General features: G+C 39.1%; 1 protein-coding gene across 6 annotated transcripts in view; it reads right to left on the reverse strand.

Annotated features, from left to right (window-relative positions):
• csmd3a (CUB and Sushi multiple domains 3a) overlaps positions 1–27,487 on the reverse strand; it is a 489,960-nt gene that overhangs the window by 241,572 nt on the left and 220,901 nt on the right. For all 6 annotated transcript variants that reach the window (XM_055211335.2, XM_055211334.2, XM_055211332.2 and 3 more), the window contains 2 exons: positions 26,723–26,917; positions 6,824–6,940 (listed from right to left, as the gene is read on the reverse strand). In XM_055211335.2, the coding sequence (XP_055067310.2) occupies positions 6,824–6,940; positions 26,723–26,917 (312 nt within the window). The remainder of the gene's footprint in view (positions 1–6,823; positions 6,941–26,722; positions 26,918–27,487) is intronic.

Below are 27,487 nucleotides of genomic sequence, written 5' to 3' on the forward strand. Positions count from 1 at the left end.
TGTCCTTCTAGGACTTTTTCCCATTGGGTTTTTTTTCCTAGAGGGTTTTTAATCCCAGGGAGAGTCAGCCAACTTTGGCTTAACTTAGCACTTTACTGTATACGTTACATTATTAATATGCTCGCTTGTACGGTTTAACCGCTTTCTCTACTTCTTATATTATCTATTGAATTTCTGTGTTCTCCTCTACATCTTCTCATGTAAAGCTGCTTTGCAACAATTAACACTTGTGAAAAGCGCTATATAAATAAAATTGAATTGAATTGAATTGAACTGTAAAAAGTGAAAGTCGGATCAACTTAAAATGTATATGTCACGGTTAATCCGTGTCATGTCTTGTTTCTGTTCCGATTGTTATCACCTGGACATTCATTGATTAATTACCTGCCTCATCAAACCTGTTTGTCATTTAGTCTGTGTATATATACCTCTGTCTTCGGTTTGCTCACTGCTGGATCATTGTCATTACTACCCTGTCTGTTCCCCGTGTCACATTTTGGATGTTCCTGTGTTTGCTACCTGTTCTTCATTTTACTCCTCGTGTTTTTGGTTTCCTATTTTATCATTAAATGTTATTTATTTTGTGAACTCTGCGTATGCGTCCTACTTCCCTACCCTGTCGTGACAGTATAGGCGTTAACAATTGAAGTTACATTTTATCACTCTTAAACTAAAAAATTCAAGTTGAAAATGTTTAAATATTTAAGGTGTTACCAATTTATACGTTTTTTCACCTTAAATTAATCACTTAAAATGAAAAAAATCAAAGTTTATAAAACTTATTTTTTTAGTTGTTACCAATTTAAGTATTTTTCCCTCACTTTTTACAATGTAATATTTAACATTAGTAAATGCATAGCTAACATAAACCAACAATATAGTTTGTCTACATGTGTTGACCATTTCCCCGGTTATATATATTTCCGGCTTTCCCCAATACCGCTAGTATCCACTTTTGCGCAATTTATAAAACCCGTAAGTATCACCCTAGGGCAAACATCTGTATGTCCGTGTATGTTTGAACCTGATCTCTATCAATAGTCCTTCACAAAAATGGAATTATCTCAGCTTTTTGCTCAAATTTTGTGTTTTTGAAGAAACCTACCCATATTTAAGAGGTGATATAAAGAGAACCAATAAAGGTTGTGTTTTTTGTTCTTTCATTTGATAAATTGTATGTTTATATATTTCAAGAAGAACATTTTCTGTAAGGCATTAAACTTTTGTGAAAATCATGAAAAATGCTGGCGCTGGCTGGCAACTTAAAAAAAAGGCTGGCAGGGAAAGAGTTAATCTTTGTTAATGTTGGTTAATGCCAATCCATTTATACTATCATGGACCAATGAGATAGGCGACCCAGGTTCGATTCCCCTTTAAGGCAATTTTTTAATAAATTTTAACCAAGCGACCACCATTAAAACTGGCTTGTAAACCTGAGCTACGTGATCTTTTGGCGTTTGAAAAAAATAAAACCCATGAAATTATATTAATATGACATGCTGGAAGGCATACTGCGGACTGTTCTGTCTTAAAAACTTGGCTGTCTTCTTTTCCTTTGCGAAAGTGCTGCGGCACTTGTGGCCGCTAGGGGCGCTAGACGTGAAAAATACATGTCTAGCGCCCCCTATTGGCCAAAAAGTTCCGCGGTGTGCCTTTAAAAAAGCATTTCAGTAAATGCTGAAAATTGCATAAACTAATATTAATAAATGTCGAATCCAATTTTGATGGAAGAAAATGGTTGCAGCACCAATTGCATGGGCCAAAAGAGTCAGGTTAGTTTTGGACCTCACGTGCAATAAACCAATCAGAGTCTAATCTTCCATTATCTTTAAAATCTAGTTGCACTTGTACCATGGCGTATTTGGTACCAAGTTATTCTGATACATGCAACGACTATCCACTTTGACATGTAGGCATTCTAATCTTTATGTATACAATAATAATTCTCCATTGTAATCCTTTCATTTTTTAATCTATACATGTTTTGTCTGCTGCTGCGTGTCCGTGTGTGTGTAGAGTAGAGTGTAAGCACGTTGTGCACTACTTTAAAAAAAAAAAAAAAATACTGCGCCATCAACTTTAGACCAGATATTTAGTTTGTGTTTTCAGTTGCCTCAAAATAATAATGCACCAACAATGCACCTGAACACACCTTGTTTTCAGGCCAGCACGCCCATTGGCAAACAGATGAGCGCAAGTGCATTTGCTATTTAAACAACATGGCACTAGACATGAAAATGATAACTGCATCGGGTTGAAAAATGCAAAAAACACGACCTGGCATCGCATTGCGCAGGGTGTATGATAGGGCCCATTGTCTCTCCAGTTAGCTGACTACACTTCCATTTCTTTCAGACAAGTAATTCGACCATAACTACTTTAACTGCTTTAAATGATTAGTAGCTTGTAACTTGACAAGCTGTAGTTTCACAGCAACACTGATGGTAATTGCATTCATGTGCACTTTGGTTCATGTGGAAGATTGAAAGGTGCAATGATCGCATGTGGACTCGATGTCACCTAATGTGTTGTTTTCCACTCGGAAACAGAAATGAACACATCTGGACTTCCCAGCATCGAGCAGTTTCATGCAAAGCGTGTGGGGTTGTGCAAGCATTCCCTTCTGTTTCATGTAACACATACACGCACAGCCTCCATACTGAGCAACCTATCCTCCAGGCAGGATTTTCATGTTCACACTCTCTGCAACATCTGCCGCAAGTTTAAAGGGGCGTGAATTTATAATTTGGAGTGTTGACAGGAAGCAGGTCGGGATTAGCGTTTGCAATACGGCCAGCGAAGCGTCAGCTAAGATTACCGAAGGGCTTAAGACATTGTGATTGGCATGAAAAGACTCAAAACAGTACCCGCATGAACCTGTCTGCTGCCGTTCACATCAATCTAATACAGCTCTTAATGGCGCAGACCAAAATTTTGTATCCATCGAAATTGGTGAGGGACGTCAGTACAACAGGAGCAGATTTTGCGCCGTCCCTCCCAGATGCACAATCAACGGTTGGTCGACAACTTTCTATAAACATGCATGCTGGAGACTAATATGGACAATTCATGCCTAAGGTGTTTGTTTGGCAGCTCTAATGCGGCTTTTCTTCTCAGAGACAGATGCTATTTAAAAATGTCCGTATTTATTATTTGTGACAGGATAATTAAACCATAATGCCGGCCAAAAAGCAGCGAATTGCTTTTTTATTCTGTTTGTAAGATGTTGTATAATTGAAGAGTTTAAATACAAGATCAATTCTTTTGACAGCTTTGTTTGTAGATTGAATTATCTTTTCATTGATCTTTAAAGGACACTATTCTTATCTAGATCTAGATCTAGATCTGTTACTTTTAGACATGAAAGCAAAATGTAAAATAAAAGGAACATTTTGTCACCCCCCCCCCATTAATCCAAATGCATCATCTTCACTGAAATCCAAACTTTGAGCTCGTCTTTATAATACAATGAAAGTGGACGTCGGTCTATGTGGCGTGACGTGCTATAACCATTGGGGCTTGAGATCATTTTCATTATCGATAAATAACAACCTAAATTTTCTCACACAAAGGCTTTGTAAGTATTAAAAGTTTGTGAATATAGCGGCACGTATAGCATTTCGCTTGTTTTGAAGCTTCGCAATCCCAACTTTTGTTGTTTGGGAAACAGCAACTCGGACAATAAAACACATTTAGAAGAACATAAATAAATCGAGATGGATTTTTATTCTCGAATAATTAATCTTCTTTGGTGCTTTGTGAGATTAACAGGAAAACCTTCTTCTTGATAAACACTAAAGCATTAAACTTCTGTGGGCAAAACAAACTTCTGATGTTTGTGGGATGTGATATTTTTGGAGGACCTTTAGTGACTTCTACTCTATATACTGTAGTCCTCCTCCCACATACAGATCCAGCACAACATCAAAACGCTTTCATAATCCAGCGAGAAACCCAATGACAGCATGACTATCTTAGGGGCTGTTTACATTTGGTATGTGTTTTCATCGATCAGATCACAAGTGGACGAGAGAGACGCATCACATTTACACCTGGTATTTAAATTTGTCTCTTTTGTCCACTTTCAACCGCTTCTGTCCTGAATGCTGTGAGGGGGTGGTCTGTGAGACTGTGGGCGAGTCTCTCCGCTGTCATTTAAACGCGAACAGGAGTAATGAGTTTATATGTCGGAGTCCACTGCTTGTATTGTAAAACATGCTGCCCAGTGTTTTGTACATGTATATGTTAGAGCTTTCTCTGATATTTCAGAGCAATTGATGAAATAAGATTGCGCAACTTTTCGCAAAATGAAACTGCGGAGATCAGACGCTTTAGTTTTTTCAATGAAAGGCTAAAAATAGCGCTGGACATCGTGTGTTCGTGCCAGAAGTCAGGAAAAACATAAAACATTGTGTTCAGTACCTCAGATTAGATAAATGGGCGGAAAGAAGGCGCTGTCCTGTGGCGGTTCGAACACATTCAACCACATGTGCGTTTACACTACAAAAGCAACCCGATCTAAAGTGTTTCTGAATGTGGTTAAAGTGGTTGAAAGTGGACGATCGAGCTCAAAACGTTTTAAACACCGTTTACACCAGGCATTAACATCGTCCACTTGTGATCCGATCGATGAAAACGCATGTTAATGTCAAGTGTAAACAGCCTCTTATACTCCTACACAGTGTTGGGGGTAACGCATTACAAGTAATGTGCATTATGTATTAATATAACTTTTCTAAAGTAACGAATAAAGTAACGCAATACTTTATAAATGTACACATTAATATTTGATGCAAATTACTTTTCAGTTTAATGAATTCGATGTAAAAAACAATGTACTGCATTAAACTGAACGTTTTAACGTAGAACTACTTTGTGCGTGAACAGTTTCAGTCAGAAATGGAGATGGCAGACCAGAGCTTCTTTGCGATGGAAATATGCAATTTCTGAATGCAGAACTTCTTAGTCATAAAAACACCTGCAAAGTAAGAAAAAGTAACACAAAAGTAAAAAAGTTATATAAGTATTACTTTTCCATGTAAGTAACGCAATTAGTTACTTTTTTGGCGAGTAACTTAATATTGTAATGCATTACTTTTCTGCTCCTACAGAAGCATTCATAAGTACAGACTTAGGGCCAGATTTACTAAACGGGGCAAATTAGCGTGAGAGCGCAATTCAAGCATCAATGGGAGTGGAAATATCTGCTGGTAATAATTAACACATCATTTTCATAACGACCAACGCAATCTACTAAGAACAGCGCAAAGTGATCTACTAACGCATGATTCGCTTATGTTTAGGACCACGGACATTCCAGCTGAAAACAACAACAAAAAATGACAAAAAATTCCAATTACGTTTATGCAAGACTGAAGAACTGCGGAGCATGCGTTGCGGTCCACTGTGATTGGCTGTTGTCACTATGACAATCACATCAGGGCCACGCCTCCGTCAAGCATTAACGCTGACGCCCTGTGTGAATTTGCTTTTGAGCAGTGGCGGCCAGTGACTTCTTTTTTTGGAGGGCGCCCAATGCGAAGTTCGTCACAACATGTATGTAGCCCGTCATGTGTGTCGTTCCTTTTTTCAAAATATGTGCTCTGCGTGTCGAAAGATCATGTGTGCATCACATGTCTTGTCAAAATAAGTGCCTGCTGCATATGCGTCTAAATAGTTTATGATAAAAGTGACGCTTGCGTTTGCCAGATACTCGCATAATCTCATGTGTATTCAGAGTTTAGTGTTAAGTTAGTGTCTTGCGTGTTTTTTTGTGAACGTGAGCGGTTTTGACACATGTGCAGCAGGCACGTATTTTGACAAAACACATGATGCACATGGTTCACATGACGCAACAAACACATATTTTGAAAACGCAACCAACACACATGACACTCCGAACACTTATTTTGAATTAGCGCCCCTCGGATGAGCAGTCACGAGCCGCCACGGAGTTTGAGACTTATCTCCACACCCTTAACTTTATAGCCAAACAATGAATGGCAGAAAATATCCAAGGCTGCAATTGATCCCTTCAACTGATCCCAAGGTTTGTTTGGTTTTATTTTCAGCACTGAACTTTAATCAGGTTAGTCCAGACACCAATAAAGTGACATTTGTGGTATTGCACAAAACAACAGAAATAACCAAACACTGCCGTTTATACTCCTAACTGTTCCTGAGTGGTGAAGTTTCTACCGTACGGTTCACGCGAGGTCGCTTTATGTGTTCCTGGATGGCTCGGTATCTTGCTGTGCTGTGATGTCGATGCTGCTTGTGTTACAAGCCGAACTAAACAACTACAGTGCATGCATGCATAAAATATGAGGCTCTGATAAATAAAAAGCTGTGATGTGAGAGTATGGGCTCAGAATGTGATCTCAGTCACCACAGAGATGTAGTAAAGTCCACAACATCTCAGAAGTTGCGATCCTGCTGAGATTCGACGACCTCCCTGATGTTTATAAAGATTATTTAAGGCACGGCCTGTGAGCATCGCTGCATTTTGATTTTAGAAAGCTATTAACAATGAAGGATTTGTGGTATTGTTGCAGCAGAACAAACAAATGCACAATCTTTTGCAACTACACTGGAATTATAGGAAATTACATTTTTGGAAATGCTTGAAAATGAAATAAAGCAGTTCATTTAACATCATAATACATACGTTAATTTAGGCTACTGTATTTTAATGCATACTTGTACTTTGCACAAATGCAATAAAGTTGAATCTAATCTAATGCAAAAATGCTTTATATAATATCATCATGCAGTCTTTTCAAATAAAACTACATAATCATTTGCAGTCAAAACAGATTTTTACCGAATTCTCCCGGCACAGAGATCTCATAGACGCAGCTCTGACCCGCGGTGTAGTTGCGGGGATAATTTGGGGACAGTACGGTGCCTTCAGATGCCGCCGACCGGCTTCCACAAGGAGCTGTAGAAAGCAAACACAAACTGAATTTAGTCTAAATGCATATTTAAAACTCTACAATATGCAACAATTTTCAAAAAAAATACTTAAAGGCGGAGTGCACAATGTTTGAAAGCCAATGTTGATATTTGAAATCACCTAAACAAACATGCCCCTACCCCAATAGAATCTGGACCTTCTTTTAAAAGACCCGGCCCACACATACACAACCCGGCAAGGATGTCGTTTAGTAGACACGCTCCTTACTGCTGATTGGCTTTAAGTGTGTTTTGGTAGTCGGCCCGTCTCCTTTTCCAAAGCGTCTTTCAAACATTGTGCACTCCGCCTTTAATTTACATTTATGCATTTAGCAGATGCTTTTATCCAAAGTGACTTACAGTGCATTAACAGTTATGCATTTTTATCAGTATGTGTGTTCCTTAGATTTGAACCCATGACCTTTTGCCCTGTTAAAGGAATATTCAACCTTCATAAAAAAATCCAAATAATTTACTCACCCCCATCTCATCCAAAATGTTGATGTCTTTCTTTGTTCAGTCGAGAAGAAATTACGTTTTTTGAAGAAAACATTCCAGGAGTTTTCTCATTTTAATGGACTTTAATGGACCTCAAAAGTTTGCAGTTTCAACGCAGTTTCAAAGGGCTCTAAACAATCCCAAACAAGGTATAAGGGTCTTATCTAGCAAAACTTGCACTTTTAAACCACAACTTCTCTTCTTGCACTAGCTGTGTAACATGCCACATTGCATCCTTACGGATTGCGTAATCACATTAAAAGTCACGCATGACATATGCAAAACTACTGAGAAAGAGGACCGTTCAACGTTCTTTGATGTATTTAACTCTCTCCTTGCCATTGACGAGTTATCTCGTCAATTAAGAGAAAACTTTTGCATGAAAAACGTGTTCCAGATAAGTTTTTATGATTATATATATATATATAATACCGCGATTATCCACTAGATCCACTATGACTTACCCAATTTATAAAAAAAAAAAAACGTAAGCAAAAAATTATTTATTAATTCTACACTCCGTGTATGTTTTGATAATCGTTCTGAATCTTATCTCTAACAGAATTTCTTCACAAAAATGCAATTTTGTCAGCTAAAAAATATTTTTAAAGAAAAATACCCAAATTTAAGAGTTTATAAGCAGAGAAAAAAAATATAGATAGAATGAAAAAAATTCCTGTTCATTTGTTTGTTTATTGTTTGTTTGAAAGCAGAATATCTGTTCTTTCATTTGATATTTTTGTATTTTATATATTTTGAGAAGAAAATTTTCCTGGAAGGCATTTTGTGAAAATCACAAAAAAGCTGGCGGGCAACTTTTCAAAAAAAGGCCGGTGGGGAATGAGTTAATGACAGTTTATTGTTTAAAATGTCCGCAAATGTGCGTTTCATATATGTGACACATGACCTTTTGACGTGCTTACGCAATACTTAAGGTCACGCTTGGTGCATCACATGGCGCGTGCAAGACGAGACGTTGTGGTTTAAAAGCGCTTATTTGTAAAAAAAGACAATTGTTTCGCTGGATGAGACCCTTTCGCCTCGTTTGGGGTCGTTTGGAGGCCCTTGAAACCGTGTTAACGGTTGGGGTCCAATTAACAATTTAACTGAGAAAAATCCTGCAATGTTTTCCCCCCAAAAATTAATTTCTTCTCGACTAATCTAAAAAAGAAATAAACAACTTGGATGACACAGGGGGTGAGTAAATTAACTTTTTTTTTATATGTGTAATATTCCTTTAAAGGGGGCATATCATGAAAATCTGACTTTTTCCATATGTACGTGATATAATTGGGTCTTCAGTGCTTGTATCAACTAGGGATGCATATCAATTAATCGCGACCAATCTATAGCAGAACAAAAGCCTCCGCCCACATCATACACGTGTGTGAACTGTGCACAACAACCATGTATATATAAATATGCACACATGCATGTATAATTTTAAGAAAAATATATATTTATATATTAAGTATTTATATTTATATATAATATAAATTATACATAAATATACAAATGTATATACACATGTAAACATTGCTTAAATATATACATGCATGTGTGTGCATTTAACTATACAAAGTTATTATACACAGTACACACACATATATGATGTAAACAAAAACTTTTATTCTGCTATAGATTAATCGCGATTAATTGATATGCATCCCTAGTATCAACATAGAAAATGTGAATGAGAACAACCCAGTACTCTGAGGACAACAAAGATTTATTTTACATCTTAAAAAGTCTTGTGAAACGTCCCCTTTACCACATTACATTTATAAAAATGTCATTTTTGTTTCAAGTAACATGTGTAAAATAAATAACATATTTGCGGTACCGAGTGAATGAAGGCCGTCGTAAGGGGTGGACAGACATTATGTGGCGTAAAAGCTTTTCTAGGCCGCTGATATGCCTGGAGGCTTTTCTTACATTCATTTGAAATGCATTTGTCAAAACCACCACTCATTCTGTTAGGAGGGAGCTTTTACTTAGTGCAAAGTGGGCGAAACTGCTCGGTGCACCTTTAACTCAAGGTTCATAAACCCGATGACAGATATTGTGAGAAATTTCTGTGCTTGAACTATGTTTAACAAAGGCAACAGGACATGTAAATCTTTATAATGTGAAACTTTATGACAGCTCCGGTGACAGCATTAGAGTTATAACCGCACTCAGTCATTCATCAGCCGTCTCCAGAGCCATTACAACAATCTGATGCACTAAAACACGACTTACACGGTCTCTCTACGCAAACGCCTCTGCGCCATTTCATCGATTACGGAGCTATTTAGATTATTTGTCGACCATAAGTGATACGATTTAACCTAACGCAGGAGGAACTAGCAAATGTAAAAAAGGCAAGCTTTCTTCTTGTCATACGACTCTGAAAACTATAGATCTTTCTTTACAGGGACATTTACAGCCGTTTACTTGCACACATGGGAAAAAACGTGGCTCCATTTGCATTATTTAATGCGGATCCCGCAGTCCGTACGTGGCTTTACTGCTGCTGATCCCACAATTTTCTGTTTTGAAAGATTAATTCCAAGTATTAGCAAACAAACGACTGTGACACAGTCAATACGAGCTTTAAAAGCAGCTTCCAGCATAATCATTCTTCGTGACTAATGTTATAATCATTCATATCTACGACTGACAGAAAAGTATTTACAATGTTCAGTGACAATTTTAACATCTCCACTGTCAGACTTTAACTTATTTATGAAAGTAAATCCCGTCTCTTTGGTGCCTTGATTTTCTAAAAAAAAAAAGCAGCCTTTGAGGAACAGGATTAGAGTTTAACTTCTGCTGTCTTTAAAGTTACACAACTTCGTTTACCAAAAGCTGTTTGTCAACTAAAATTAGTGACGCTGGACCACAAAACCAGACATAAGGGTCTTTTTTATGTAGATTTATACATATCTGATTTAAACATCACCTGAATAATGTGTGGTTTGTTAGGATAGGACAATGTTGTGCTGAGATACAACTATTTGAAAATCTACAATCTGATAAAAATCTAAATATTAAGAAAATCATCCTTAGCAACACATATGACTTATGATAAATACATTTTTATATATTTACAGTAGGAAATGTGCAAAATATCTTCATTAAACATGATTTTTACTTAATGCGCTAATGATTTTTAGTTCTTAATTGAGCTTCTTTTAAAGGTGCAGTGTGTAATTTTTAGATGGATCTTTTCACAGAAATGCAAAATAATATACAAATCTATATTATCAGTGGTGTATAAAGAGCTTTCATAATGAACCGTTATGTGTTTATTACCTTAGAATGAGACCTTTTCATCTACATACACAGAGGGTCCCCTTACATGGAAGTCGCCATTTTGGGCTGCCATGTTTCTACAGAAGCCCTTAACGGACAAACTTTTTTCACTAAGTTGTCTCCGACGATGACATGTTTGTCCTGTGGTGACTACAGTAGCTTCTCCATGTGTTTCAAAAGCTAGGGTTGAGCAGTGGACTGAGCCGTTGGTTGCAATTCACAACCTCACCACTAGATGCTGCTACAATTTGCACACTGCACCTTTAATCTGTTTTTAGCAGGTTGATGTTTTTTTGCTGGTAGGAGATTTAAGATGCTTTCAGATTAATTTTAAATGGATATTGGGTTGATTTTGTTACACCGATCTGGCAACCCTTAAGTGATGGAAGCAAACGCACAAAATAATGCTGATAAAGTTTTTTTAAAGGAGTTTGCATTAGTTTAATTGTTGTTGGGTTTTCATAAAAATAGTGATGAACCACAAACTAAAGCGCTATTCGGACAGGATTAGTTGTCCAAGCGATGTTTGAGTTTCAACGTGGCCCCCACGATGTGATTTTATGTACCGATTCGGACGAGACTAAAATTCACAGGTTATTTGAGAGGTTGGACTCTCTGTGCATGCGTTTGGGCATTGCAGAAGATCACATGCTCTGGATACGCGTGTTTGTAATGTTTGAAATTTTGCTTTAAATGTACAATTAATCAGAAACATGTAATTTATTAATTTAATTTTAACAAATCAAAATAACTTATACAAATCCTACTAAAGTAGCCTATAGAAATGGAAATGAAGAAATCACATTTAATAACAATTTATTATCTTCATTAATTACCATTCCGGAGTTGAACAAAATAAGGTTGAGTTTCTTACCTGATACTGATATTACAGTGGTCAGTCTTAACAGTGTAACGTTACAAGATTTGACTCATCTTGATTTAATATTTTATTCCGCCGAATGGAAAAAAACAGAGAAGAACGAATTTTTCAGAGGTGTCCGTGTAAAACTAATCCTGTTCAAATAGGGCTTAAGCATCTGTTTTATTTTGCGATTTTATTTTTTATTTTATAATTTAATTAATTATTTTATAATTTAATTAATTATTTTATAATTTAATTAATTAATTTAAAAAAGACCAAAAAACCGTCCATACTAGGCTATATCACTTGTATAACATAATACTTATTTATTTTGTTAATAATGTTAAAAATTATAAAATTTTGTTAATGACCTTCCGGCTGCCATGGAGGTCAACACCCCACTAATGTACTGGCTGTCTCGCAGGGTTTTTTTCCTCCTAGGACTTTTTTCCTCCTAGGTTTAAAAAAGTCAGGAGTTTTTCTCCTAGGGCAGTGGTCTCAAACTCCCGGCCCGCGGGCCATTTGTGGCCCGCCCTCCCCCTCTCTGCGGCCCGCGTCACCCTTCAACAATATAACGTAATCTGGCCCGCAGAAAGATTTTTATTTAAATTCTTTTTTTTTATTTAAACGTTTAAGGGTCCGGTCACATGTCGCGTCTAACAACGCGAGTTAAAACGAGTCGAGGCGTTTCTTAAAGTATGTTTATTTTTCAAAGTGCTTGCTTGGGAGCGGAGGTTGCGCAGCGTGGGGTCGCGTCACCCGTTGCTACGCAGCCACGAGCGCGCGCTCCGTGAGGCGAGGGTAACGGAATGCGTGATCGGATTTTAATTCCTCTCGCGTCAATCATATCATTGTCACAATGAGATCAGTTCATCTGATCGCGACTTTGTAGCGTTTGTCCAGAGAAGATTTGTTACTTCCGGGTGGATACTCTGTTACTCAGAGAAGAGCTGCTGTGGGGTTATTACCGTAGTTCACATCAAGTCACAGCTTCTAATGGAGACACCGCAGTGGGAGATGTAGTGCAACAGTTTAATATTAAACTACGGATGAGAAAATGACCCATCAAAGTGCCCAGGTTAGGAAAAAAGGAAAGATGAGGAGAAATTACAGAGGATACAAGTATGTACACTTCTATATGAAATATATATGAAGTATAATACATTATTATCTTGCTTGCTTATACATAGAGCAGTATTATTTATTTTTACTGTCCAACTAGCTTATGTAACATTGACTACCCATCCAAATATTTTAGGATCACTTTCACTTATTAATATTTTTCTAAATATAATAGCAAATTCATTAAAACGGTGGAATAACAAAAAGGAACATAATAAAGTCAATACTATGACTGAAAACAGTTAAAAATAAATAAAAACAGAAACACTTACTGTTGGTACATTTTTTATAAGTTTATAAATGTATAGGAATTAAATTTGTTAGTTTTAATAGGCCTTAGTTAATAATTCAAAGCCTAATAAGGTTAAAAAAATTTACTTACTTTTATAAAATAATGTATATTAAAAAATAAAAAACACTGTTTATATATTTTCAAGTATTATTATACATTAAAAAATATTTTAAAGAAATATTGTACTTTTTTTAACGTTAAAATAGCTCTGCGGCCCTCTGATGAAATGTCAGTCTCAGAAATGGCCCCAAGCCAGTTTGAGTTTGAGACCCCTGTCCTAGGGGGTTTTTCAACCCCGGGTAGTCAGCCGACATTCACTTAACTTAGCACCCTCTTCTATATGTTACATTATTAATACGCTCACTTGTAAAGTTTATTCATAGCCGCTGTATTTTGCTACTTATATTGTCAGTTGATTTTTCTTCTATTAATGTAAAAGCTGCTTTGAAACAATTACCAATTGTGAAAAGCGCTATATAAATCAAATTGAATTGAATAACAAATAATGAATAATGTTAATGATCATCAAGGTCTAAAGTTGAAGATTAAAATAAGTATATTATTTTGTGGCTAAATTTCTTCACCAGCACATTCTTGTAGACTCAGTACATTTTGTTTATTATTATTTTGACATTTAGAAATGTTTTACCATTTAAAAGCTGCACAAACTTTTTTATTTAAGGTTTAAAATGTCACAATCAAAGAGATTATGGGGCGGTTTCCCGGACAGGGATTAGACTACTCCTGGACTAAAATAAATGTAAGCACTGTCCAAACTGAAAACAACTTGCACTGACATAAAATACATCAGGGAACTTTGTTTTGCCTCAAAATGCACGCCAGTAATGTTTTTAGTAAGGCATGTCTGTTAAAACTAGTTAAATTTATTAATTAAACTAAGACCTAGTCCTGGTTTAAGACAATCCCTGTCCGGGAAACTGCCACTTTATTAGGACAAAACTGTAGTAGTGTGTTAGTGTATTAGTGAATATCCTAATTTATTGCCTTATTTAACTATAACAAGTGAAAATTCTAAATTAAGAACATATTTATGTTTCATCAGATTAGTTGATTAATCGATAAATAAATAATCGTCTGATTAATCAATAATGAACATATTCATTAGTTGCAGCCCTCAAATTTTGTGATTTTTTTTTTTTTTTGTTGAGTTTTTCAACCTTTAAAACTTACAAACAGTTCTGATTTATGCAAATAAAATAAAGCCATTTAATCTGAATTTAACAAAACTTATTCAAAAATTTGGATGTTGGCGAGGCATCCCTGAGAGAAAAATCCCAGATAGAAAAAATAAAATATACTTAAAAAAAGTGAATGTTTCTGGACACTTTCCAAAGAAAAAAGAAAAACATTAACAAGGACATAAATGCTCCTGGGTCAATTTATAGGGACTCATTTCCACCGCTCAACTTTAGAGCCACACAATGAAGAGTGAAGTAAATCTAAGATTGCACTTCTGTCCAGACCAAATGTGCTGATCTCAAGGTTTTTATTTCAATGCTGAAATTCATCATGTTTGTTTAAACACCGTTAAAGGCAGGGTGCATGATCTCTGAAAGCCAATGTTGATATTTGAAACACCTAATCAAACACACCCCTACCCCAATAGAATCTGGACCTTCTTTTGATAGACCCGCCCCACACATGCGCAACCCATGCAACGATGTTGTTTAGTAGACACGCCCCTTATTGCTGATTGGCTACAAGTGTGTTTTGGTAGTTTGCCTGACTCCCTTTTCCAAAGTGTTTTTCAAAAATCATGCACCCCGTCTTTAAGTGTCATTTGTTATAGAGTTTCAGCTGTACGTCCGACTGCTATAAGTGTTTATCTCATTGTGTCCGGTATATTGATCTTGATAAAAATGTTGTTTAATATCACACTTCATTCCAGCCCACATATGAATAACCTCATTTTGTTCCCACTTCACCAGCACCTTTAACACATTAATCTTTACTAAGCAAAGCTCATCTAAAAAAGCAAGGGGGGCGGAGCCTAACGTAGGATCATTTAACAACTAAATGCACATATACATTGTTTGGCAGGCGTCTCCCAAAGGTAAACTACAGTGCATATGTTCACACTCCACAGGCTGGTTTAACAGATGTGCGAAAGAGAGAGAGAGAGCTGTCATGAGCCAGTCAAGCCCTCGTGGGCTGCTCGAGCAGGCACATAGGTGGGACGACGACAGAAATGTATCCATTATTAATCAATGTTCTGAAACCTATGAAGTTACTGCCTGGGAATGTCAAGTGTTATGACTGATGTCTCCAACAACACAGAGGGGACACCAGCAGTGAGAAACCGGCAGGAGATGGATGTTTGATAAGCTCTGGCCAACACGCTAGTGGTGTAAAAAGACTGTAGAGAAAATATGTGTACAGTGATTTCTAAATCATAAATCGGCAAAACCAAAAGTCCAAGCAATGAACTTACAAATGGCTTAATACACTTTACTCTACTTGGCCATCTCTACTAGCGCTGGGTGATATACCTTATAGTTGGTATTCTCATGTCTCTCCTACTTACGATACTCGAAATATGTGTCATTATTTTTGCCTTTGCTCTACACAATAATTTAATAAGGTCGATAAAAAATGTAGATTTATTACACTGCCTAAAACAATGTTATTTTGTGTATTTGGTATAATGTAATGTGTTTGCATGATTTATGGTTTAAAAACACATTATTTTCCATATACCGTACATTTTTGTAGCTTCAGATTTCACTCTCTTCCTAAAATGCTTGGATTTGAAAAGCGCTGTGCCCCTGATTGGACAGCTAATCTGTACGTTTTGATTGGCCTGAATACCTCAGCCGGAAATGTGACGCTCCTTACCATGTTTGAAAGATTTGGTTGCTAACAGAAGTTAACTTACAGGTTGTGAGTCCGAAGCGGGAGGAATTATGATAATGTCGGTCTTGTCTACATCACCAATCCCAGGAAGTAACTACCCGGGTGATTCTCACGAAATCATTGAAACACCACGGCACTAATGATTTAAGCTTTAAAATGTGTAATATAGTAACATTAAAAAGCATCAGAATTAACACAATACTGTGTTCTACCTTGCACAATGTGTGATTTCAACATAAGAATTTATAATTGGAAATTTTATCTAATTTTCTGCTGAAATTCTCATTACCGCAATGTGTCCGGCTGTGTTTGAACATGCATTATGTTGTAATTTAATCAAATTAACACAAAAACATTATGAAAAAAAAATAAATGGATGTTTTGCTAGACTACTTTAGATGACAGAAAAAATATTTACTGAATATTCATGTATAATAATAATGAAGAAAAATTAGCAAAATGATGTGTCCATGCCTGATGTTCTCATCCTCCGCAACACTTTTTGAGAAGAGTTTAAGCACACATACAGAATTTTAATAAAGTTTGAGTTTGAGTGACCAAGCACATGGACCAGTTACTTCAAGATGACTACCAGGTAAGATTATTTTTTTACAGTTAATTTGAAATATTGTCTTGTCAGAATGCTTACACAACATTTTGATTATCATTACCGCAACAGATGCTTATTAAATGTTAATTTAATTAATAGAAGCATAATACTTTGATTTTAAATGCATGTGCAGAATCTCCAAATTATGTTCTTTCAGGTTTGTCATGTCATTTTGAAAATATGTCAGTGTTGATGTTTTCTGACTGTTGCGGTATTGAGGTTTTTTAGGACAATTTTTTTTAAATTATGTTACAAAAAGTGTTAAATGATAAGTAAAAGTTTTTAAATTAATGTTCCCATTTACTCCAGACTTTGTTTTTCAATGTCTGGTGGGAAAAAAAGTAAATTTAAGCAATTTTTACATTTTCATGCTTGACATTTTTAAAACCAAGTTTTCGTGAGAATCACCCACCCAGTCTCACAAAATTATGTACCTATAGTCACGTTATTTTTTTATTCTTTTTTGTGATACTGTTACGAATTTCTGCGTTCTTCCATGATCGTATCATGAATTTCTGTTTATTTTTCTGTTCATTGTCACGTATTGGTTACTCAATTGCGTTTTCCTATTTTCAAACCATTTTCGCTTCGGTTTATGGTTAGATTTGGTGTTTGCGAATGTCACTGAAAGTATTGGTTTATATTATTTTTTCTGATTTATTTTTTTATATTTTCTAAATTTTAAAACATTGTCACCTGGCGTTAGGGTTAGAGTTGGGTTTGGGTAAGGATGTGTGTGTCACGGTAGGAAAATCCATTGTTTTCCTCCGTGTCATGTTTGTATGTGTGTGTTGTTCACTTACCCTGCCATGTGCTCGTTAGAGCAATCCCTGTCACCTGTGTGTTGATTGTCTCGCTCCAGCTGTTCATCATTACATCATCTCCATATATACTCACCTGACTTTCTGTTCCCTGCCAGATTCTATTGTTTGCTCAGTCTCCGTGTTGCTTGGTTGTTCCGTGTGCATTGGATTACGTGTTTCAGTTTGGATGTGTATTGTCGTCGTCGTCTTCGTGTGGATGTTCCGTGTCAGTCTGGATTTCACCACTGCTCACCACTCCACCAACGTCGCACTCAAAACACCAACTTCCACCGTAGTCATCGTCACCATTGCCAGCAACAACACCGGACTGGATTACTTCCGCATTGACATTGAATACTCTCTCTTTGTTTATATTTAATAAACATTGTTTCATTTTACACCTGCGTTTGCTTCCGTCTCTTACAAGTCATTACAGAAGAATCTGGCCAACATGGAAGCAGCAGGTGGTCAACCAATCTCCGCGTTGGGGGAGTTTCTCCAGCGATCGATGGCTCGTATGGATCATCAGGATAAGACCATCGAAGATATGCGGAAGGCCGTCCAGGTAATGGTGGCGAAGGTTTCCGAGCTCTCTCAGCGATCTCTGGACATCACGCCTCCTACTGCGCCACCCATGCCGCCCGCACCATCTTCACCTCCAGGGGGTAGTTTCATCCCGGAACCGAGACTTCCGATCCCGGAGAAATACGCCGGTGAGCCCAACTATTGCCGTACTTTTCTCTCTCACTGTTCTTTACATTTCGCCCAACAGCCCCGGACATTCTTCCTCGAGGAAACCAAGGTAGCGTTTACGCTCTCACTTCTCTCGGGCAAGGCTGCCCTCTGGGGGACGGCGGTATGGGAAAACAAGGACAGCTGTTGTTCCTCGTTCGCCTCGCTTTCTGAAGAGATGAGAAGGGTTTTCGACCGCTCCGTCGCCGGGAGGGAGGCCGCCCGTCTCCTCACGGATCTCCAGCAGGGGGAGCGGTCGGTCTCAGACTATGCTATCGAGTTCCGTACCCTGGCGGCGGAGTGCAGGTGGAACGAGGAAGCGCAGTGGGATCAGTTTCTGCATGGGTTGGCGGATCGGATCCAGCGAGAGATCGTTACGGCGGAGTTACCCACCTCTCTTAATGGGCTGGTGGATTTGGCGATCCGGGTTGACGCACGCCTGTCCATTTCAGTCAGAAGAAGGACTCACGCCACGTCCCAGTTGAGAGGGGAAGATGCAGGTCCATCCAGTGAAGTGTCCGCCGGCGGTCTCTCAGATCCGGAACCCATGCAGGTGGGTCGAGCTCGGTTACCCCGGGAGGAGAGAATGCGGCGGAGATCCCTGGGACTCTGCAGGTACTGTGGCGAGCTGGGTCACCAATGTCCGCGGTGCCCGGTTAAAGGACCACACCCGATAGCCAGGCAGAGGCTACTTTCGGGCGGGATCTCCGCACAGAGGACCTCTATGACATCTACCTTCCTCCCGGTGAGACTACGGTGGTCCACGAAGTCACACACTGGGCACGCACTTCTGGATTCGGGGGCGGAGGGCAATTTCATCGATAGCTCTCTGGCACGTAAGCTTCAGCTACTGTTCATTCCACTCACCCACCAGATTGAGCCCTTCGCCCTCAATGGACATCCATTACCCACTATCAAGCACACCACTGCACCCATTACACTCATCACATCTGGGAATCACACTGAGACAATTTCATTTTTTATTACTGACACTGCTCTCGCCCCCATAGTTCTTGGACATCCTTGGCTTCATCTCCATAATCCCAGGATCGACTGGAGATTGGGTTCCGTTATCAGCTGGAGCGAGGAGTGTCATAAGTCCTGTCTTGTCTCTGCTTGTGTTTCTGTGTCTGAGTCTGTGTTTCAGGGGAAAGCAGTGGATTTGTCTACCGTGCCCGCGGAGTACCACGACCTGAAGGAGGTGTTCAGTAAGTCGCGGGCTGATTCTCTTCCTCCTCATCGTCCCTATGACTGTGCGATAGACTTATTGCCAGGTACGTTTCCGCCTAAGGGCAAGTTATACTCTCTGTCCGTTCCGGAGATGGAGGCCATGGAGAAATATATTTCTGATTCTCTGGCAACGGGGTTCATTCGCCCTTCCTCATCTCCAGCGGGGGCGGGGTTCTTTTTTGTGGGTAAGAAGGACGGATCCTTGCGGCCTTGTATTGACTACCGAGGGTTGAACAACATCACGGTAAAGAATACCTATCCTTTGCCGTTGATGTCTTCAGCCTTCGAGAGGTTGCAGGGAGCGTCCGTCTTCACTAAATTGGACTTACGTAATGCATATCATTTGGTTCGCATCAGGAAAGGGGATGAATGGAAGACTGCGTTTAACACCCCTCGTGGCCATTTTGAGTACTGCGTGATGCCTTTCGGGCTAACGAACTCGCCGGCAGTCTTCCAAGCACTCGTTAATGACGTGTTGCGAGACATGGTAGATCAGTTCATATATGTTTACCTGGATGACATATTGATTTTTTCTTCGTCTCTCCAGGAACATTTGCAACACGTACGACGAGTGCTTCTGCGGTTGCTAGAGAATGGGCTTTTTGTCAAGGCGGAGAAATGCGTTTTTCATGCACAGTCTGTTTCTTTTTTAGGACACATCATTTCGACTGAGGGTGTTCGCATGGATCCTGAGAAAGTTAAGGCTGTGGTAGATTGGCCATCCCCAGAGTCTCGCAAGGCCCTGCAGAGATTTCTGGGGTTCGCCAATTTTTACCGGCGTTTTATTCGCAATTTCAGCCAACTAGCCGCACCTCTGACTGCTTTGACCTCCCCTGGTTTGACGTTCAGGTGGTCAGACGCAGCTGAGGCTGCGTTTGCCAAACTGAAAAGCTGCTTTGTTTCAGCTCCCATTCTCGTTACCCCTGATCGTTCACGTCAATTCATAGTGGAGGTCGACGCGTCAGAGGTGGGGGTAGGAGCAGTGTTGTCCCAGCGCGCATCCTCAGACGGAAAGGTTCATCCTTGCGCGTATTATTCCCATCGTTTATCTCCTGCGGACGTTAACTATGACATTGGCAATCGAGAGTTGTTGGCGGTCAAGCTAGCACTGGAAGAATGGCGTCACTGGCTTGAAGGGTCGGGTGTACCTTTCATTGTATGGACGGACCATAAGAATCTCGAATACATTAGAACTGCCAAAAGACTTAACTCCAGGCAGGCTCGGTGGGCATTGTTTTTCGGTCGTTTCGATTTTACACTTTCTTACCGGCCGGGTTCCAAAAACATCAAACCCGATGCTTTATCCCGTCTTTTTGAGCGTTCCGATCGTACTGCTACTCCCGAGCCCATTTTACCGGAGAAAATCATTATCTCCGCGCTCAGATGGGAGGTCGAATCGAAGGTTTTGACAGCCTTAGAAGGGGTAACGCCCCCGGCTCGCTGCCCACCGAACCGTTTATTTGTGCCGGAAGGGTTACGGTCAGACGTCCTCCAGTGGGGTCATGGTTCCAGTGTTGCTTGTCACCCAGGGGTTAGTAGAACTAGGTTTCTAGTCAAGCAACGATTTTGGTGGCCTGGTATGGCTCGTGACGTCCACGACTTCGTCTTGGCTTGTTCGGTTTGTGCCGTTGGTAAGACTTCCAATCGTCCTCCAGATGGGTTACTTTTACCGCTGTCTGTCCCTTCGAGACCCTGGTCCCACATTTTGCTAGATTTTATTACCGCCCTCCCACCCTCTAAGGGTAATACGGTGATTTTGACCGTAGTGGACCGGTTCTCGAAGGCGACCCATTTCATTCCCTTGCCCAAATTACCATCAGCCAAGGAAACAGCGGTAGCTGTCATTGACCACGTCTTCCGAATACATGGCCTCCCGACAGACGTGGTCTCTGACAGGGGTCCCCAGTTTGTGTCCAAATTTTGGCGAGAGTTCTGCAAATTGCTAGGGGCGACTGTTAGTCTTTCGTCCGGGTTTCATCCCCAGAGCAACGGTCAAACCGAGCGAGCCAATCAGGACGTCGAAAGGGTGTTGCGATGTCTGGTTTCCAAGAATCCTTCGTCCTGGTGTCAGCAACTCTCAATTGTGGAGTACGCACACAATTCTCTGCCGGTGTCATCTACGGGCATGTCTCCATTCAAGTGTAGTTTAGGGTACCAACCACCTAATTTTGTCAGTACTGAATCCGAGGTGTCGGTTCCCTCCGCAAACGCACTAGTCCAGAGGTGCCACCGCACCTGGACCAGAGCTCGCAGAGCTCTGCTCCAGGCAAGGTCACGCACCAAGGCCAAGGCCGATCGCCACCGGTCGAAGCCTCCCCGATACGTCGTCGGTCAAAGAGTGTGGCTTTCAACCCAGAATATTCCGATGCGTTCCGTCTCGAATAAACTTGCTCCCAAATTTATTGGCCCGTTTTCTGTTACCAAAATCATTAATCCGGTAACAGTGCGTCTTAGCCTTCCTCCTGCGTACAGGAGGGTTCACCCCGTCTTTCACGTTTCCAAAATTAAACCGGTGATTTTTTCCCGTCTTAATCCGCCTGCCCCGGTTCCCCCTCCGCCTCGTATCGTTAATGGGGAGACCACATATACGGTTAACCGTATTCTGGACTCCAGACGGAGGGGACGCGGATTTCAGTACTTGGTGGATTGGGAAGGTTACGGTCCGGAGGAGAGAAGGTGGGTTCCTGCTCGGGACATACTGGATCACCGCCTTATTGATGAATTCAATCAGCAGGTAAAGCAGGCTGGGAACGCCGAGGGGCGTTCCTAGGGGAGGGGGTACTGTCACGGTAGGAAAATCCATTGTTTTCCTCCGTGTCATGTTTGTATGTGTGTGTTGTTCACTTACCCTGCCATGTGCTCGTTAGAGCAATCCCTGTCACCTGTGTGTTGATTGTCTCGCTCCAGCTGTTCATCATTACATCATCTCCATATATACTCACCTGACTTTCTGTTCCCTGCCAGATTCTATTGTTTGCTCAGTCTCCGTGTTGCTTGGTTGTTTCGTGTGCATTGGATTACGTGTTTCAGTTTGGATGTGTATTGTCGTCGTCGTCTTCGTGTGGATGTTCCGTGTCAGTCTGGATTTCACCACTGCTCACCACTCCACCAACGTCGCACTCAAAACACCAACTTCCACCGTAGTCATCGTCACCATTGCCAGCAACAACACCGGACTGGATTACTTCCGCATTGACATTGAATACTCTCTCTTTGTTTATATTTAATAAACATTGTTTCATTTTACACCTGCGTTTGCTTCCGTCTCTTACAAGTCATTACAGTGTGACAATGACACACAAACAGAAATTCGTGATACGATCACAAACAAAACGCGGAAATTAATGACAGTATCATGAAAAAGAACCAAAAAAATTACGTGACTATAGGTACGTAATTTCGTGTGACTGAGCTGAAAGTAAACTGTTGCCTACAATTTGTGTGTTTGTTGTAGTCCAAGAAAAAAAGATTTACATTGGAGACGATAACTCACGTCATTATTTACCTCAGGGTTTGTACTTTTTGCATATCCTTAACATGTACTCATACACAGTTACATACCAAAGGAAATGAAAAAAACGTGAATCGGACAATAGGTGCTCTTTAAAAATAAAATGGGTTTTCCTCGTGTAAGGTCTGCATTCATTAAAAATGAGCAAATCAAATATCAATATTTCAAAAAATATCATGTTCCTTAACTTACTTATAAAGTAAATAGCCATGTAATAATCGGGATAATGTACAGTCAGCAGGTTGTTATCGCGAAATAAGACCCTTAAGCGTCATACAAGACCCTCCGATCACAATGTCTGGGCTTATTTCTGCGAAAACAACCTGCTGCCTATACATTATCCCTTACAAAATGTTTAAAATGCATAGTACAAAAACACAGCAGAAAAACACTACTTTTTAATGAAGGCATTTAAATGGTGCTTGAGGTGAGCTAAATAATTACTTGTTGCATTTCTCTTCTTGCACATATGACAAATTATGGCATTTTGTTGAGTATCTGAAAAACAAAACATCCCATATTACTTGAAATTGTATATTGGTGCTGTCTTCGGTTTTAATTTTCAAAACTATTTAATTTTCTTAAAACTCTTAAAAATATATCTTCAGCACAATTATCTCAATAAGTAAGGAATAATTGACGAGAGGCCGTTGAATTAAAAGAAAATAATGCACACCCAAGATGGTTATGCGGCATGACAATTATTCAATTATTCCGCTTATACCACGGTTACTACAAACATTGCTCTGATGCCTATTTTTAAGACATTTGACAAGTTAGGGGTGCGATTTACGGAAAAATAATTAACACCCATGGAACAATTCTCGGCCAATCAGAATAAAGCATTCAACAGGCCGGTTGTATAATTTTAAATAAGCCAAAGGACCGGACTCAATTATTCTGCTTATACCATGATATCCACAGAAATTGCTAAGACATTGCTCTGGTGGTTATTAAATACATTTGACATTTGGTCAGGTGTGCGTTTATTAAAAATAATGCATGCCCGTGGAATTTTTTTCAACCAATCAGAATAAAGCCTTTAACAGCCCTAGAGTATAACATATATTATACCACAGGTCTGTTGAATGCTTTATTCTGATAGGTTGAGAAATGTTTCACGGGTGTTGATTATTTTTCTGTAAAACGCACACCTGACCTGTCAAATGTCTTAAAATTACCATCAGAGCAATGACTTAGCAATTTCTGTGGATACGTTTACCACCTTGGGTGTGCATTATTTTTAAATAATTCAACGGCCCGTCGTCAATTATTCCTTATTTTTACTATAGGACTGTTGAATGCTTTATTCAGATCCACGGGCATGCATTATTTTTCGATAAACGCACACCTGACATGTCAAATGTCTTAACTCTTTCCCCACCATTGACAAAATAACTCGTCAATTAAGAGAAACCGCTTCCCTGCCAATGACGAGAATTTTCTGGCTTTCCGGATTTCCTCAATACCGCTATTATCCACCATGTGACGCACTTCCGCAACTTATACAACCCGGAAGTAGCACCTCACGTGAAAGAGAAAGAATTCTGTGTATGTTTTAAAGATCGCTCTGCATCTGATCTCTATCAAAAGTCATTCACAAAAATTGAATAATTTTTTGCTTAAAATTTTGTGTTTTTGAAGAAACCTACCCATATTTGAGAGGTGACAAAAAGAGAACTAATGAAGGTAGGAAAAATGCTGGTGCTGGTTGGCAACTTTAAAAAAAATATGCTGGCGGGGAAAGAGTTAAAATAACCACCAGAGCAATGTCTTAGCAATTTCTGTGGTAGCCACCTTGGGTGTGCATTATTTTGAAATAATTCAGCGGCCCGTCGTCAATTATTCCTTACACAATCAATATATTGCATGGCCTTATAATCTTTACCCCGTGAACTGTGACAGGAGAAGGTTTTTAACATTGAAAATATTCCAAACTCCACATTTAAGTGAGAAACCATCCATGGAGATCTGAATTGATTTAGTCTGCTCCTATCTAGTCAGCGAGAAACGTGATCTTCATCACTAAAGCAAGACTTTAGTCTTCAGTCATCCTCTCCCAGGCATATCGAGAAAATCACAAAGTACGCCGGATAAAAAAACTTTCCATTATATTTTCGCTGTCTCCTAGGAGATGTGAGTAATGCTTTCCACCAGCGGCACTGTGAAAATCATTTGCAAAATAGCAAAGAACAATGAGTCATTACCGAATCACTGTAAGCTGTAACCAAAGACCATCGCTTCTGTCGCAGCCGACCGCCGGCTCGTTCGACATGATGTATTTCAAACACGAGCTCAGCCGTGGAGAGTTCGCAAGGCCACCCGTACAACAAAAAATCAATAGAGCAGCCTTCAGTCCTAACGTGTGCGAAACCAATTCAGGGCCACAGCCAGACACAAACTATTTTCTATCATGTCTTTGTGTATTATCCAATTATGTGCTTTATCAACATCTTTGTACACAACACAGATATTTGCGAAATGTACAATGTACTAGAAAATAATGAACAAGTATGCCAAACATGGCTGGACATTAAATATCTTTTGTACTGTAAACATTTAGATAAACATGCATTGCCATACTTATAAATGCATTTACATGCATACTCATATTGCATTGCAGTATCTACAAATCTCAGCCATAACTTAATAAACACAATTCATTAGTGAATTAATCTATCAAAATGCAACGACTTGCTCCGGTCTCTTTCCGTGTGACTTCATGAATCTCTCTTACTTTTTCATTCCTCCGACTTCACTCGGGACAATCAATGCAAATACAATAAATTCCCCATAAAGGAAAAACAAGCCACGTTCTACATTTTTGCAAACAGGTTGCAAACAGCATTACATTACATTAAAGCAATCGCTAGACGCTTAATCTAAAGCAGCTTGCAGTGCATTTACATTTGATCAATTTGTGCATTCCCTGGAAATCAAACCCATTATCTTTGCACTACTAATCCAATAAGTGACTGGAACATATTATTGATTTAAAGGTCAAAACTGTAGTTTACTTACTTGCATTTATTATGTATTTATTTGTCCTATAATCTGTATTGGCAGATAAAAGCATTTTCCCACTATTGGACATTGACCAATTGTTTAAAAACAGCCGATGATTATATCCTGCCATTTAAAACGAGTGAAAAATGCATCCTGTGTGATTATTTTGAATTGGGTCACGATGAAAACAAAAACTCAATTTGTATGCTCCGCACTTCTAGGATTTCACAACATAATAATTTTGAAACAAGGAACAAAAAATCTAGACTACTTATTGGTATTGGCAAAGAAATTTTGTATCATTAATGTGCATTTAAACGGGACATATCATGAAAATGTGACTTTTTCCATGTTTATGTGTTATCATTGGGTCCCCAGTGCTTTTATCAACCTAGAAAATGTAAAATAGAACAACCCAGTAACTAAGTTTTGGTAAACCATTCTCTGCAGCAGGTGAAAAAATAGGGCATTGAAATTTGGCTCCCCTTGTGATGTCAGAAGGGGATAATACCGCCCCTTAATCTGCACTATCCAACCACAGCACTACCATTAGTGCAGAGATCAACTCTTTGCATTTTAAAGGACACACCCAAAAATGGCAATTTTTTGCTCACACCTACAAAGTGGGAATTTTAACATGCTATAATAATAAATAATCGATATGATATTTTGAGCTTAAACTGCACATATGTACTCTTTAGGGACACCAAAGATTTATTTGACATCGTTAAAAACGTGTTATGAAATGTCCCCTTTAAGCTTCTAAAACCAACATTGCGGTCTTACATTTCCCAGCAAAACTGTAATATAAATAGCCTCTTAAAATTTTGATCTCTAAAAATAGTGCATCACGCTGGTATTTGGGTTGCACGGGTCGAGTTATATGTCCTCCCTGTATTTCAGCACAAAACAAATGGGACAATGAAAGCACCTTGACAGCTGGGAAGAGCTCGGTTCCATTCGGGTCTGTTTGTGCCGCCCATGACACAGGTGAGGCTGGAATAACCCTGGAGCTCATAGCCTGGATCACAGTGGAAGGTCACGGTGGAGCCCAGCTTATAGTCTCCGCCCAACCGCGTGCCATTCATCACACTGCCCGGGTCAAAACAAGCCTCACGCAGTTTAGCTGTACAAGAGAGAAACATCAGACATATGGCACATGACAACGATGTTGAAGATGAAAGGATTAAAGGGATAAAACGGCAATCGATGAATCAATTCCAGTCTGAAACTTTCCAGCTTACCATCAAGCATCTTGAAATATTAAGTAATAATCGTAAATAAAATGAAAGCCAGAAATGAAGAATTGTTTATTCGCTAACACTCCCAAGCCTATATTTATATGCACAGTGAAACAAATGGGATATTTGAAAAGAAAATCATAATGCATGAAGAATTATCTTGCACTTTTTTCACATTATGAAAATGAATAAGGAACTGGTTACTAGCCAGGTGTTTGTAATTTAACACCTCTTAATGCACCACGTTTAAAAAGAAGTAGCACCCAAGTCTTTTGGATAATTGTTGTGATGCTGTTACTCACTACTTCCTATTCACTTTCACTATATAAGAAAGAAAAGCAATGAATAATGTATATGTATAAAACATTTATATGTTTCTACAGAAGAAAAGTTTGTTAAACAACAACTTGAGTCTGAGTAAATTATCAAACACTTTGTATTTTTGTCTGGACTAT

This window comes from Misgurnus anguillicaudatus, chromosome 10, assembly GCF_027580225.2.
Source record: "Misgurnus anguillicaudatus chromosome 10, ASM2758022v2, whole genome shotgun sequence".
Lineage (NCBI taxonomy): Eukaryota > Metazoa > Chordata > Actinopteri > Cypriniformes > Cobitidae > Misgurnus > Misgurnus anguillicaudatus.